Genomic DNA, 16,448 nt, shown 5'->3' on the forward strand with positions numbered 1-16,448 from the left:
GTTCCAATGCTGGGGCCCAGCCGGCTCCTCAACAACAAAGCGGACCCCGGGGCGCCCCTGCAGGGTGTTGAAGGCTAGCCCACTGCTGGCGAATCCAATTTGCCCGAGTGGGTGCTGCCCTTGTTGCTCGAAGCTGGCAGCTGGACGCCTCACTGGACACTTTGGGAGGATGCCCAATCAGGGGCCGGGCTGGCCTCGCTGTGCCTTGGGGTGCAGGGAAGGGGGTGGTGCCGGCTGAGACGGGGCTTCAACAGGGCAGGCAGGGGCCTCTTTTGTGCTTCCCTTTTTCAATGGACTTAAGAGAGACTTGGCTTTGTTGGAGGCCTCGGCCCCGCGTGTTTCGGGTTTTATGCTGAGAGCTTTCAACAGGCAGCCTGAAGCACCCTGGCTGAATGGCCAGAGCCCCAGCTGAGCCTGCACGAGGCCAGGGGAAGGCGGCTGTGTTCACACAGAGGTGCTCGCCGAGGCATGGAGGTCTACTGGCTTCTGCCCCTAGCTAGCTACAGGCTGGCTTCCATGCCTCCTGTTGTGCCGTCAAACAGCCAGCTGGGCTTCCCCCCCCCACCCCCCCACCAGTGCCACACTGGCGCCCTGGCCGGGTCACCTGGCTGAGGTCAGCGTCACTACACTGCGTGGTGTTGACTAATCCCAAGGCCACCATTTTAGAGCAAGTGCAACGGAAGCTGCTAGTTTGGAACGACTTCCCTCTCAACATCATGTTGTTGGTGGCAGGTCCCTCACTAAGCTTCCAGACCCTTCTAAAAAACCCTTCCAGCTTTGCACGTGTGCCGTTTTCCAGCCTGTGGACTCTGTAACAGCAAACTATTGGTCCCAGCTAGCAGCTCTTTCCTCAGGCCACGTATTGTACATGGTCCTGCTGTGAGTTTTTTTTTTTTATATAATAAGCAAATCAGAAAAAAATAAGTAAATCAGTAGACAATGGCAGGATTTCTAGAGAGCACATCTCAACCTGTTCTTTTTACAGAAAACAGAATGGGAGGTGATTTGCTTGTGGTCACACAGCTAGTTAGTGGACAAGAACAACACTAGACCCCAGGTGTCCCAACTCCCAGCCTGAGCCCTCACAGGTCAGCCTTTGGGGGTCGGGGTGGGGTGGGCGGGGCGGGGCGGGGAAGTGATGGAGGTTCCCTGGTATCTTTTAGAAAAGAATGACCATCTCCATCCCCGAATGCCTGCAGAGTCCCATTTCATAAGCAGGCAGACAGAGCCACCACTGTGATCCACACAACCGCATGAACATTCATTAAGATGCATTTGAAAGCATGTGATGGCTTCCCCACCCCCTAAATAATGAGAAAAGTAAGGCAACCCTTCTGATAGGGGCCAAGTTCAGCTCTGAAGTCAGTATTATTTCTGGTTCTGTCTGAACAATGACATGGTGATTCTTCCCTTTCTACATTTTTAGTCCAGAAGGACAAAAAGGGCAAGGGTTTCTTGGAAAAGGTCTAGATTTATAAGAATACAGTCCAGCCTCATAAAATGGGCATAAGAAGAACGAAGGCTATGATATATGTACGTGTGTAATCTAAATGTGTATATTCTAAATATATATACATGTAAAATACATAAATATATTACTCTTCCCAAAGAAATCTAGCAGGCTGTTATAAACACTTAATTTTGGAAACTCTAGCCAGAGGTTTAACATGGACACCAACAGAAGGCCAGCAGAAATATGCACGGTTCCTGCTGGGGAAGAACGTAGGAGGCCAAAGGTGTCCAGCAGAGATCAGTTCAGGGAGCCTCATTTTCCCTGCAGAGGTGGCCGGGCACATAGTGCCTGGGCAAAATTGTCAAAAAGGCGGAAATCGCCTGTGGCTTATTAGTTTCTGCCTCCCCCCCCCCCCCCCCCGCCGCCACTGGTGCCTCCCACAGGTCAGCTTAGGCCACTCTGCTGGTGCTTCTCTCAGTCTCTCTCTCAAGTACGTCTGCACTCCATCAAATCGTTCTTCAGCACTGTTCTACGTTCCCGGAGTTTCCAAGAACCTGACGTTGGCCAACTAGATTGGATCTCAAGCCCTTGGAGACAAGGATGGCCCCTAGTAGACTTGCTCAGAAGGAATAAAGACATTGCGGGGCACGGTGGAGGTAGCTCCAGAATAGCTAAGCCAATGTTGCGGCAAGATGGCGCTTGCAGGAACAGAGAGAGGATGGAAGGAAGGGAGGGAAGGAAAGAATACGCCCGGATATACACGGGGGATGAAATGAGTACCCACGTGTATAGTCTGTGCTTCATGTGCATGTTTGTTTTTCAGAAAAATCTCCTCACAAACTGAAACTGACCTTTTTGTAGCTCAAACAGGATTTTCGGCATTTCCACAATTGCAAGACGTGAGGCTTTGGACAAGTCCAGGGTGGCGGGGAATGGCAGGGAACCCTGAATGCTGATTGGCTTCAAGAGGAGTCGGTTTGTCTCCAGCACGAATCTCTGCTAACAGGTGGTCTGGAGCAAAAGTCTCAGCCTACAAATGGGGGATTTGTCGGTGCCCCTGCCTTGCCCTGAGCTAGCAGAAACTGCAGCCTCAGCACCCGACGCAGGCAGTGGCAGGCGGGGGGGGGGGGGGGGGGCGGGACAGAGCCCTGGAGGAGGCACCGGAAGACCTGCATTTAAGTCCTAGCTCCTCCATTTGCTGTGTGACTGTGGGAGAGTCACTCCCCCTCTCTGAGCCTCAGTAGCTTCTTCTGTGAAATGGGTCCTGGGCCTGCACTGTGTGCCTCACGGCATCACTGAAGCATGACGTGACAATTACTGCTCTCATTCTCCAGGCCCTGGGTCCCCATGCTGCCCCACTGCCCTCCAGCATAGGCCTCGGCTTGCCCGCCGACGAATAAGGACATGCCCACTAGAAGTGGGGGGAGGAGTGGAGGGAATGGGGGCGGGGGTGGGGAGGCAAGCGGCCTAGTCCTGGCAGCCTTTAGCACCCCAACCCCCGCTGCGCACTGCTGCCTGCACTCCGGGCCCTGCCCCGCTGCCGTGGCACTCTGCCGTCCCGACCTGAGGGCTTGCAGCTTGAGCGAGCGTCGACCAGAGCCATCTAAGCAGCAAGCCCAGCAAATGCATTTTCTAGAACTGCATTCTCCCTTTCTGTAGTGGACACACGCCAGTTGGAGGAGTTGGCAACTCTTAAGAACGGGCCCAAGCCCATAGGCGCATGTAGCTTTACGGAGCTCGTAATTCATATTGTTCTCCCCGACCCCCCCCCCCCCCCGCCGAAGATCTGAAGTGTTCTGCCACCCAACATGGGGTTCTTGAGCACTAACCAGCCTTGCACGCCTAGCTTGTCAGAACTTCCAGACCCTGAGAGACAGGCTGGTGCCTCCCACTCACATTAGGACTGGTGAGGCCTGGAGCCAGGGAGAGATGCGCCCATGGGCCAGCTTCTCTGACTCTCAGGTTGGCCTTCCTTTGCAGGAAGAAACCCCGCCCTGCTTTCCTCCAAACACATTCCCATGTAGCATCACTAGTGGGATAAGGATGATCACTTTTGGGGAGAAGGAAAAGATGCAGTCAGTCTCAAATATGGTGGGACACGTTTGGCAAAGGCGGGCCTACAGATGAAGCGGCGGCTGCCTGGGGCTGGAATGGAAGCTGAGGGTCGAAGGCAAAGGCCCTGCGCGGGTCCAGACAATCCTGTCTGTGCAGGACCCAGGTTAACAAGCTTCATCTGCGTTTCACTGGAATTAGGCTGATGAGCCCAGAATCATGCCAAGAAGGGGAAAAGCGAATGCTGTGACTTTCTTCCTGGACTGCTCCTGTAGGGAAATGATGACTTCTCTTCTCCCCCACCCAAAAGGGTCTCTCTCCCTGGGCTGACAGTAGGCCAGGGGCAGCCCAGCGGCCCACAAGTGAGCAAGATGTGCGTATCGATGCCCATTGCAGACACCCTTACAGAAAGCACAACCTCCTCCAATCCAGTGGGGGTCAAATCATGGTCCTCCCCAGATACTCTATGACTTTTTAATAAGGAATCACTTGAATGTGTGTGTGGGGGGGGGGGGAGGGGCGCTAGCAGTGTTCGTCCTGAGGATAGCAGGTCTGCACTAGTTGAATCAAGAAAGGCAGCCTGCGATTTTGGTCAAGTGAGCCGTGCTTACTTGCATATTCCATTAGAGTCCTACCAAGTCACCGGTCGCCAGGAAGGCTGCCAGCTCCCCAGCCACCTCGAGGGGCGTGTGAAAGTCAGTGGTGCTGTTTTAAAGCTTGTTCCTGGAGATCTATCCAGAATGAGAACTCGGCAATGGGCTCGGTCAGTCGTCTGGGCCTCTGTCCCCCACCTGCCTGCCCTTAACTCCTTCACCAGCCACTGTCACAACTTGGCATCTCTCCAGTCAGAATCCAGCACATAGGAAATGACCAAAATTGAAGAGAAGGGGACTGAGTTCACAGAGAAGACTGTGCCAAAGGCACCATGGTGCTTCCAATTTTCCAGAGGTCATGAGCTCCTATTTTTGATGGCAAAGCCCCCTGGCCGGAGTGAGGCCCGGCTGCCAGGGAATGCCTCTAGAACAGTCTGGGTACCTCCTCAGGCCTGCCGCTTTGCTCATGGTCACGGGGCTATCGTTTCCCGTGCTCTAGGTCAGCTCTTGGTCTACCTCACGGCTCAAAGAAATCTCTGCTCCTGAGAAAACACTCTTTTTCTAGAATGCTCCAGAGAGGTAGAAGATTTCAGAGGCGAGGAAGGAAAGTTCCCACCAGGAGGCCAGGCATTTTTCATAGAAGCCAAACCTCCCTTCATCCGGACGGTGACAACACCAGTGGAAAACACAGAGAGACATGAGCAACATCCAAGACCCCACCGACACCGACACTCCTTAGGCTAGCAGGCCGTCAAGTCTGGTCGACACGTTGTTAATGTCTCTGTGTTGCCCTGGGCTGTGACTGACCCTGTCCCTTGCTTTCCACAGCTCTACCCAGAGCACATATGCAGCCGGCCTAGCACTCCGAGCCACCCAGGAGGGTGGAATGCAGCCATATTGGTGGCTCTGAAGCCGTTTGGTAGGCTCTGCCTCCATACCACAAAGCCCCCAGTGAGGCCCCCAGTTTGGCTGATGACCACACATTGGACGGGAGGCTCTTATACCCTCTCCCTTGCTGTCTGGCCCCTGGCTCCCCAGGCCTTCCTCTCACAAGTGCCCCCATGTTGGCTGGGACTCCAGATGCGGGCCCCATCAGGCGGTGGTTGGCTCCTTGCCAATGCTGATGGGATTGGGAGTGGGGTCAGTGGGGAAGCCCCTGGTCTGGGCCCTGATGGGCTGAGTGAGTTTTTAGGGGGGCTGTTGGCGTATTTCAGGAATGGGACTTCTGGTGGAGCTGAGTCGGGGTAACAAGTAGCCATTGATAATCCAAGAGCTGGAAACAAGTCCTGGGTCATTTTGGGCTGGAGCAGTTTGAGCTGTGTGGAAATCATGCACCACATGGGGTAGTCATGGCACTCCATTCAGATAATCCTAGAGGCTTCTACCTCTGCTCGGGTGAGTGCACGAGGGATTATCTCTCCTTACAGCAAGTCCCCGCTGGATTGCAGATGACAGAGTCAAGGCCATGGCGACAGTCCTGATTTTGTGGGAGGCACGCCTCCCCATTGCTGGGACACCAACTTGAGTGGTTTAAACGGGGCAAAGAGAAAAATGGTTGTTTATTGCTCAGTACCTTCCCCTCTGTTCCCAGGTACAGATCTCTACTTTGTGGGGATTGAAGCTTACACAGTTTGGGGGCCCCTCTTTATGAAAGAGAATAGAACATTAAAAGAACAAAATTAGGGGTGTCTGGCCGGCCCAGTCAATGGAGTGTCAGACTCTTGATCTCGGGGTTGTAAGTTTGAGGCCTATGTTGGATGTAGAGATTACTTAAAAAAAAAAAAAAAAAAAAAAAAGAACAAAATTAAGTACCAGGCCTTGGAAGGTTTGAAGGATGAGTCTTGAATCTTAGGGGCAAGGAGACTTCACTTCGGCCTGTGCCCCAACAATGAGCTAAGTAAAATGGCAACAGGCTTTTGAACAAGGCAGGAATTTCCTTGCATGAGAAACCAAACAGCTGTGTAGGTGGGAGAAGAATCCAGAGCCACCTGGTTAGTCTCATGCATTCTGAAGGTCACATGCTTGTGAATAAGCACATTTTAGCAGCTGAGTGCCAACTTGTGACTCTAAGATCTACTAGCTGTCTGCAGATGTACCAACCACAGTTAGTAGAATTTAGAGCCAGGCTGTTTGAGCTCCGACACCACGGATGCAGAGGCTGGGAGGGGGTACGGGATAAGGGGCATCGTGGTTTTCCCAGCCTTATGGAGCGAGGCATGACTGACGAGTAAAAATTGTATATATTTAGGTTATACAATGAGATTTTTTGAATGATTTCATATGCATATACTCTGTGAAATAATTTAGGTGTTCTTTTTTTTTTTAAAATAAGGTTAAATTCACAGAGCATTTAATGAACCTTTTTTAAGCGTACGATTCAGTAGCGTTTTGCTTGCTCACAAAGCTCAACAACCAAATGGGATAGTAGGGCCCACTGCACAAATCTGTTATAAGATCACACGTGTTTAGAACTGTAAAGCGAGCATAGTGCCCGGCATGGCGCACAGGCCAAATAAATATTCTCTCTCTTTCCACTCTTGAAAATGCAAACACATTCTTGGTGGTCCTAAAATAGCCTTTAACATGGTTTACTCAGCAGCATTTGTCATTCGAGGGAGATCTGCCTTTACTCATTGGCCGTACTTCTGAACAGCTGTAGGCAAGGCTAACTTTTGTAAACCGAATCATCATAAAATGCAACAAGAATTTGCCATTGGAAGAAAAAGAATTTGCCATTGAAAGAAAATCCTCAGTAAATCCTTTTACGAAGTCAAAGATCCCTCATCCAAATTTATGTGCTTTTTAAGGTGTGCACTTGGGGAGAAGAGGCTTTTTTGGCAATGAATCCTAATTTCATTTTGCCCACAAACACGTGCTGATGTTCCGTAGCCCCAAAGCACACAGCAACAGGCGTGGGTTTACATAGTGAAAATAATGACAATTTAAAATATTCATTTCTTTCATCCTCTATGGAAAGTGTCTGTGATCCCATCATGGAATGGGTCATATAACCTAAGACACTTCCCCTGCCTCGGTGTGTGTGTGTGTATGTGTGCGTGCGTGCACGCGCGTGTGGAACGGTGGGACGACAGTGATGGTAATGGTGCTATTTGGTAGAGGAGGTGCTGATGACGGGGTGTGTCCCTAAGGATATCTCCTTTTTGCTCTACCTCTCTGTCAGAAGCTCCACTGGCTGAGCCCCGGAGAGAAGACTCACCCTGAATTAGCAGAAACCTCAAAACTGTCTCCTTGCAGACATTTATAATGATCTCTGTCCACCCAGAAACCTGAAGCTGAATTGCTGGTGGAAGCATGGGAGATTTCTGTTTGTTAAAACGCTGCCAATAAAGTAATTTTATGTCAGATTTAACTACAGGAAAGGGCAAGGCATTTCTCAGTTCCTTAGCTGTCATGAGGCTAAAATAAATAGGATGGACAGCCGTTAGCCACTGTACACTCAGCTCTTTGAAGCCATATATTCAGAAAGCAGATGTTGGGTGTTGGTGTTTGGGGGCTGGCTTCCTGGAGATATTTTACATTGGCCAAGTTAATTGTTCTAACCCCCAAAGGCTTGACTTAAAGGGCAAAAAGAGGCAAGAAAGTGTTCAACTTTCCTGACCGTGTCCAACAGGCAGTCCTATCACTAGACAACTTAGGCACCAAAAGCTCATTCTAGAAAAAGAGGCAGTTAGAAAAGAGTGGCCCCGGGCTTCTGCCCACTAACTGTGCGAAGCAAGGCTGTCTCAGGGACCCCAGAGAGAAAGCCCTTAGAAGGAGCACAGCCCAGGGACACCACGGAAGGCGGGGGAAGGTGGATTAGAACTTGTCTGCGGCGGGAACAATCGGCTCAACTTGTCTGGGAAAGGCCTCTGGATGCTGACAGGTCGGGGAGAAATGGAAGTTGTCGGAAGAACCAGGAACGGTCACCGAGGCAGGGACCGAGGAGGAGGGGCAGGGGGACTGAGCAGGGCGGGGCGGGGGGGGGGACTGGGCCAGCTGTGGCATCGGAGAGGGAGAGGAACACTGGCGGGGGCGGGGGGCTTGACCTGAGGATCGGGGATTCTCGCTCAGGCGGCACAGAGGAGTGCCCGCTTGTTAGGAGAAACCGTGGCTTCGGAGAAAATGAACCAAAGCCCAGCGACCCGGATCAGAGGCTGGCGAACATCGTCCGTAAAGACCCGAACGGTAACTATCTCAGGCTTGGCGGGCCACGTGAGCTCCGGTGCGGTTCCGCAGTAGACAATCTGTTCCCGGCCGGACGTGGCTGTGTGCTAATAAAACTTTACAAAAACAGGCTGCTGGCTGGATTTAGCCCGTGGGGCTGGAGTTGGCCAACCCTTGACCTCTAGAGCCTGAGCTGAGCATCTTCCCCCAGGGAAATCTGCTATTTCCAAATTGCCCTCCCTTCACTACAGGGGGCCGCGGAAGTCTACTGTTGACAAGAGTGGCAGGCGACATTTTCAGAGCCGAGAAGCTTCAATATTCTGACTCTCGCCCAAGTTAGGTGAACCACTTCTGAACTGGGTCTGACCTGGGCCAGGTATGCAGCAGTCTCGAATGCCATGTTTCGCCTTCACTGATGACAGGGCGCCCATCTGCCTTGCTCTCCCAGCCTCTGTATGCTTGTGAACAGTTCGCATCTTGTCTGCCAGGTTCAAGCACACCCTCTTCCCTCAGGCCTTCAGGGGTCTCTATGATAATACAGCTTCACCTTCTACCCCTTTCCCTCCCAGGCCCGTGCTCTGGCCAACCTCGAGGTCGCCATGTTCGGCCTGCGGCTCTCTGAAAGCAAGGACCGTTTCCGCCCCATCTCTGTACCCCCAGAGCACCTAGCCTTGTGACAGGGCTCAGCTGGCATCTGCAGGTTTGAATTAACCATTGGAGCAAAAGGTTTCCTGCAAATTATCCTGTTCTTTCTGTTTCTAAGCACAAGGCCAAGAGACAACCGCTTTTCAGAAAGTGTGATTAAATTCACTAACTGGGCCAATAACCTTGGACATGCTCCTTCTCCTTTGCGTGTCCGTGGCCTCTTATGTCCAGCACAGGGGCTAGCCTGAATGATTTCTAAGCCTTCTGGCCAGGGGAACAGTGGTCGCTGCTTAGTGATCATTTACTATGTGCCTGGGCCTGAGCCCTGGGTGGACCGGTAGATCTCAGGTTCCCAGGAGGATGGGAGGTGGTGGCGAGGGCAACCAAGCCTGGGCCCTCAGCGGTCAAGTCCAGCAGCCTATGGCTCATGGCTGCTTTTCTAAATTTGGTATTTGAGGGGTTAGAAATCTGGTGAGAAGGGAGGAGGGAGATGAGGGGAGAAAGAAAAGGCAGGAAGGAAGGGGAGGAGAAGGAAAGGCGAAGGGGAGGAGAAGGGAGGGTGCTAACAAATTATTCTACGTCGACTGCAGAAATCAGAATCTGTAGCCCAAACCTCAGAAGCACCTGCTTCCCCCACTCCCCCGTGAGGTTTGGAACTCGGCACCCCGGGGGCAGCTGCTGACCTAAATATCTGTCCGCAAGCGCAGTTCTATTGAGTTCTCCAGCTGGGGATTTCCAGCAAAAGCAAGAGGCCTCAGCCAACACAGGCCGGCCCAGATTTTGGGGAGCCCCAGGCCCTCATGTTCAGGGCTTGCCCCCAGTTTGCACATACCCTAGATGGGGGGGGGGCGGTGAAGCCTGCGCTGCCGCTCAGCTGGGCTTTTCCACCGCCCCGGCCTAGGGTCCAACAGAGTCTACTCTCCTCCCCGGGAAGCTCAACCTCCAGACACCTGTCACCTCGGGCCTAATGTCAAAGAAGCCAGGGGGCAGGGGCCAGGCAGGAAGGCAGGCAGGGCAGCACGGAGCTCCGGGATGCCAGCGGAAGCCAGCTGCCAAACGGAACTCCCTCCCGGCGCCCTCCCTTTCAAACAGACTGCGATTTTCAGGTCACCGGTTTGCTGAACTGGGCGACCCAGGCAGGACCCAGATGCGGTGCCCAGCGGTATCCTGCCAACTGAGCAGCGCTCGGCCCGGCAGAAGGGATCGGTCTGAAGGCAAGGCCTCGGCCTGGTGGCTGCCCTGGCTGAACGTCTGAAGCAGGAAAGGGCCCTTCCTGCAGGAGGAGGAGGAGGGGGAAAAGGGAGCGAGCAGCTGCGTGCTCCGTGGGGAGGATCCCCAAAATAGAAAGGCGCATACGCACTGCAGGCCTTGACCCAGAATGCTCAGAGCTACAGCACAAATGCAGCCCTCCTCATCGCAGAGAGACTGCTGCTGAGACTGAGGTGTCCTCAGGGGTCCTGCGTGTTTCTACCTGAGCTCCAAGGACATGCTTCCCACTGCCTTCTGAGCCAATGCCATTCTCTGATCATAAAAAAAAAAAAAAAAGAAAAGTGCAAACAGCAGTAATACCTTGTGGGCTTCAGACTGCATTCATACCCACATCTTGGTCTTCGTCATCCCAGAAACCCTGACGTGGGCAGAGGTCGGATTATTAACCCTATTTTACTGGTGTGGACCTAAGCCCAGACACTCATGCAAGATTCTTAGTAAGTGTCCGGGACAGCTGCTGACCTGGTGAGCCGATCCCTGGACCACCTGGTTTCCGGAAGTGGGGCCATACGCAGTAACTCCCTTCTCCTGGGGCCAGACCTGCCCTTGCAATGTGCCCACAGCCTGCATGAAGTGGGGGACACTGGGCTCCCAAGAAGGCCGTTTAGACAACTCAGCCCAGGTCCTGGCTGGCTGTCCCTATCTCCCTGTAAGGTTTTTAATCAGCCGGCTCGTTGCACACAGGCTGGGCTGTAGACAGTGCGGTCAGAAGGTTCCAGAGAGCCACGAGGATGATATAAAGATGTGTCCACTCTACCTCTGTTTATGGGCTGTCTCTGCCCCTGGGATGAAATCTCCAGGCCACCTGGGACTCTGGTCCGCTGCTCCAGCCTGAGCCCCGGAGAGTCGTGCCCAGCCTGCAGATGGCCCTATAACACTCTGGGTTCCTAATCTGGGAATGGGAAGCAGCAAAGGAGGAGGACCTTCAGAGTCAGGGCACCTGGAGTTGAGATCTGAATTTCCAACCTACTGACTGTAACGCTGGGAAAGTCCCCGCTCTCCATGAGCCTCAGTCTCCTTGTTGGTGAAGTAGAAATATGAAGCCCCGTCTCCGTGCCACGGGAGCAGATGAGCTAATATACACAAAGTAGCTCACGTGAAGGAGCCACTCAATTCTCCCCTCCTGGTTTCAGGGTAGGCTACGTAGAACTACAGAGTAGGACCAATTTGTTGGTGGTGGAGGAAGCCTGGGAATAGTCTGCTCCTCGACTGGAAACTGCCGGAGCCCAGAGTCTAGCACAGGGCTGGACACATAGGACAGACCCTGGAAATGTGGCGGGAGGCCAGACGCAAGGCCTCCAAGCTCAAGAGGAAAGGGACGTGCTCAAGGTCTCACCAAGTGCTAGTTCCAGGGGTCCATTCTGAGTCCTATGCTCTTTTCACAAGGAAAGGCAGGTGTCTCCAAGGACAATGGATACAAATCCTGAGCCCTGATCACACGCCACAGCAGGAGGTGAATGGCCCTCCCCTTACTGGGTATTTCTAAGGTCACCAGTCTAAAGCAGACGGACAGATAGGGTGGGGTCAGAATTTTTGTAGCCATCCCAATCCCCATCTTCCCTGTTGCATGCAGGGCCCCTCTTTCCCCCCTGCTCAGCCCCACTTGCAGTTAGAGGTGAGAAGAAAGAAGAAGAAGAAGACAAGAAGAAGAAGAAGAAGAAGAAGAAGAAGAAGAAGAAGAAGAAGAAGAAGTAGTAGTAGTAGTAGTAGAAGTAGTAGTAGTAGTAGTAGAAGTACTACTACTACTACTAGTAGTAGTAGAAGTAGTAGTAGCATTAGTAGTAGAAGTAGTAGTAGTATTAGTAGTAGTAGAAGTGTTAGTAGTAGTAGTAGTATTAGTAGTAGTAGTAGTATATTAGTAGTAGTAGAAGTAGTAGTATTAGTAGTAGACGTAGTAGTAGTAGTAGAAGTAGTAGTAGTATTAGTAGTAGACGTAGTCGTGGTATTAGTAGTAGACGTAGTCGTGGTATTAGTAGTAGAAGTAGTAGTAGCGTTAGTAGTAGAAGTAGTAGTAGTATTAGTAGTAGTTGAAGTATTAGTAGTAGTAGTAGAAGTAGTAGTAGTAGTAGAAGTAGTAGTATATTAGTAGTAGTAGAAGTAGTAGTATTAGTAGTAGACGTAGTAGTAGTAGTAGAAGTAGTAGTAGTAGTCATGGTATTAGTAGTAGAAGTAGTAGTAGTATTAGTAGTAGAAGTAGTAGTAGTATTAGTAGTAGTAGAAGTATTAGTAGTAGTAGTAGTAGTAGTAGTAGTAGTAGAAGTAGTAGTAGTAGAAGTAGTAGTATATTAGTAGTAGTAGAAGTAGTGGTAGTAGAGGTAGTAGTATTAGTAGTAGACGTAGTAGTAGTAGTAGAAGTAGTAGTAGTAGTTGTAGTAGAAGTAGTGAGCGGTTGGTTTTGGCCAGTCTGTGGGCGGAAAGCAGGCTGCGCTTGGGGCCACCCAAATGAGGGCTCTTGATGTAACTCCCCACCTTCTTGATGGGAATCTTCCTGCAAGTCACGGATTTCTCAGGCCTTAGTGTCCTCATCCATAAAGAGGGAGCATGGTTGGAAAATTCAGGAGGGCTACTGGGCATGCCAACTCACCGTCACCTACAGCGAGCCATTTAGTATCATTACATGACAAAGCACAGAAGATGGGCAATGAGCGGTGTCTCCTTCCTTCTCCAACCGTGTGCCCTGAATGCCCCCATTTGGTCTGGAGCTGCTCTATGAATGGACCAAGTGGCTGCTCAGAGCTGGGGCATCTTTGCACCTGCAGTGGGTGGCGACTGAGACAGAGGTGACGTGATGTTTTAGAGATTCTCACACTAGTAATCAATCAACCCTCCGGTCTGGGGGAGGAATGGAGAGCTTAACTTCAAAGGGAAGGACCAAACATTCTGCCTCCTGTTGAAACTCCATATGCTGACAGCAGAGACTAGATGCCTTATTAACCTTGGGGGAGGTGCCCCAATGTTCAAAAGGTAAAACTCTGCTTTTCTCCAGATCTTGAGTGTCATTAAGCAATCACGCTGCTGAATGAAGGAGTGAATACTGAAGAGGTGTTTGTGCCGCTGAGATCCCTTATGATGACTACTCCTGCCTGATGTGTGCTCAGTGCCTGGGGATTTTCAACGTACCCTATGACTTCGGCCAAGTTGCTTAACCTCTCTGAGCCTCAGTTTCCTGGAGATAGCCTCTTTGTCGGGATTATCCTACAGATTATGGGAGATAATGCTCCTAGTCAGCGCTCAATTAAAGGTGGCTATTCTTACTCCTGGTTCATTTGACTTTTGCCCTCGGGGAGGGCAAAGGATGGACAAAGTCCCAGAGCCATTTAGTAGCAGAAGCAAGACTAGAATCCAGGTGCCTTGAGCCCTTAGGATGGTCTTAGGATGTACATTTCCTGCAAGGGGGCTCTCAGTTATTCACATGAAATAGCTCAGGGCTATTTAAAAGGCTTCTCCTTTGAGACTGATAGGATTTTTTTTAACGGAACTTCACTTGAAACATGTTTTTGTTGCTGCTGCTGTTAGTTTGCTTTTTGGGAAAGGATGAGAGAAGCAGGTAAGCTGAGCATCTTGATCAGATCTCCACGTGAAAGACGCCAGCCCCTCACATTCTGGGCTTTGCAATAACTCGTCTGCACAGCAGGTTTCATGGTGAACCGGCAGGCCCTTCTGCATTTGATCTGTCTGTCTCTGTCCCTCAGGCCACAAACACCCGGGCTGCTGAGATCCTCGGTGTGTGCAGCTGAGCTCCACATTAGCATCGGGTAGCTTCCTGAGGCGGCAGAGATTTAACGACCACGAAAATCCAGCTGTGCTCAAACCAAGAGGTGCCCTCACCGTGGGCCGATGGTGGCAACAGCACCCAGCTTGGCCGGACTCCACGCAGGCCGAGCAGGCCAGCCAGAGGAGCGGGCTCCTTCCATGTCATCCCTTTCAGAGACCACATGCATCTTCCAAGAAGACACATGTGCTTTTTACTGCGAAGGAGACTCATCTGGGAGAGTTGCTTTTGGAGCCTGAGGCATATTGTTTTGGATCCCCTCAACTGGGGCAAATCCTTGGTCTTCTAGGACAGCTTAGAATTTTGGAAACAGGTAACTCAGAGCCAAGGGCAGAGAACAAGGTGTACCACGGAGGAAGGAGAAGGACTGATTTTGATCAAGTCCAAGATGTGACTCTAAAGCAATAAACGTGAATTTTTTGGCAAGGCTTAAAAAGGGCTCTATAAGGCCATCTGCAAGGAAATGCCAAGCCCAGGAATGGTGTGAGCAATGGCCACTTCTCCTAAGTGAAGGCACGGATGGCTGTTCCAAGGGCCTATTCTAAGAAAACCTTTCTGGCATTGAGGTCTACACTGATCAAAAACAAAGCAGTTACTTGCCAGTCACACTCTTTTAAAAGGGTGTTGGGGGCGGGGCTCAGGAGGAGAAGGGGAAGAGGACCCTTGCAACTACAACCCACCCGTTCCTCCTATAGGAGCAAAACCCAGTGTGAAACAGAGGAGAAATTGCAAGCCACGCCCAAATGAATCTGGACTCTGGATGCATCACCAAAAAGTTTTCTTTCACTGACTCAGTTGTTGACCATAAAGGAGAAGCAAGAAATCTAAAGGGTAGGGGCAGCTGGGTGGCTCAGTCATTAAGCGTCTGCCTTCGGCTCAGGTCATGGTCCCAGGGTCCTGGGATCGAGCCCCGCATCGGGCTCCCTGCTCGGCGGGAAGCCTGCTTCTCCCTCTCCTCCTCCCCCGCTTGTGTTCCTGCTTTTGCTGTGTCTCTCTCTGTCAAATAAAGAAATAAAATCTTAAGAAAAAGGAAATCTAAGGGGTAATTGAGCTGGAGGTTAGAGATTGCCTTCTACAAGATGCCTGTATGAAGGGCTGGCAACGTGAAGGACAGGCGGCTGGCCAAGTGGTGGCTCCATGTCTGCCATCCCATCTGACTACCACCTCTGTGAGCGGAGACTTACAGTCTGTAAATGTCTATGTACTCAACTGCATACCTCGTTCTCAATACACTGTTGGTGGCAGATAGTGAGGAGGAACAGAGAGGCAAGATTTCAACAATCTCCCCCCACACCTGTGCACTTACTGAAAGTGGATCGCCCTTGGAATGGGAGAGGCCAGCCCTCTAGTTATGTGAAATGACATTACCTCAGAGCCCCGAGCTCCCAGTTCTCTGAACAGGAAGGAAGCAGACCCGCGGCTCTATAAGAGCCATTTCCTCTCTGCTGTATTAATTTCAGAGATTAAGTAAGCCACTCCTCTGTGGACCCAATACACTGAGATAACAACCATTGTGTTTGCTGTGACTCCTACTAACGGAGTTAACCTTGGTAGACTGGTGATGTTGCAGGCTTTTAATGTCAAATTCAACTAGCCAGCGGCTCTCGTGGTCCCATCTATTGTCCTGGCTCCTAGAACTACCGCTGGAAACCCTAGCCCTTAGTTTCAGACACATAGATGAGGTTTGGGTTCCAAGGAAGGAAAGGAGAAATTTGTCAAGTGGGTTTTTTAAAACACCAGAGCCAGAGAGAGTTTGAATGGGAATCTCTTTCTGTGCCCTACTCACTGGCTTCCTGTTCTCAGTGGTACCAGGAAGCTAATGCAATATATCTAGTGTCTGTCAGTTCCACATTCCTGGTTTCTGTTGAGAGAAAAAGAAGGCTTTTCTTCCCTTGCACTCTCCCTTTCTTTCTACTCGAAGGGGTGCAGCGTAGAGATCACTAGACTGGGAATCGGGATGCGTCCTTGCACTGTATTTCCTGCTCTTCCAGAAATTCATAAGGGGCAAGGTCAGCTCATCTCCTACATCTTTTCTAGGTCAGATTCTAGTTTCTTACATTTTGGGTTGGTTCCCTGCCAACAAGTTTGCATAGAGAATTTCAATAACACATCTTATGTTCAAGTTTAAGATTAGAAGCATTCAACACCCCCCTCCCCCCAATAGCCCATTGTCTGACCGATTCCTGGAGCTTTCTGGGCTCCTGACGATTTCCCACCATGGCGAAATGGGGAACCATGCTCTTGATTACAAGCCGACTTTTCCAGTCATCCATTGTTTGACCTGCAATTTTATTCTTGACTCTCCAAGGCGCTTCCCAAACGACCTAGACACAGGGCTTAGGGAGACAAAAAGTACACTGTCTTTCAGATATGAAGATGAGACCATTGACCCCGTGAATCACAGACTTTCACTCTGAGGACAGGTTTGTTGGGAGTCAGCCACATTCCCTTTCATGTCTCTCTCCCCACCCCACCACCCTCATTGAACCCCTTCCCACCC

At 51.1% G+C, this 16,448-nt stretch overlaps 1 protein-coding gene across 1 annotated transcript in view; it reads right to left on the bottom strand.

Moving 5' to 3' along the window:
- The window catches only part of MAMLD1 (mastermind like domain containing 1), a 115,061-nt gene that overhangs the window by 39,972 nt on the left and 58,641 nt on the right, over positions 1–16,448 (bottom strand). Inside the window, exon 2 of the mRNA XM_028091986.2 lies at positions 16,126–16,284. Within this exon, the coding sequence (XP_027947787.1) occupies positions 16,126–16,221 (96 nt within the window). The 5' untranslated portion in view covers positions 16,222–16,284. The remainder of the gene's footprint in view (positions 1–16,125; positions 16,285–16,448) is intronic.

Source organism: Eumetopias jubatus, unplaced genomic scaffold (genome assembly GCF_037043125.1).
Source record: "Eumetopias jubatus isolate StellerSeaLion01/CBP00866 unplaced genomic scaffold, mEumJub1_p1.0 scaffold_11, whole genome shotgun sequence".
Classification (NCBI taxonomy): domain Eukaryota; kingdom Metazoa; phylum Chordata; class Mammalia; order Carnivora; family Otariidae; genus Eumetopias; species Eumetopias jubatus.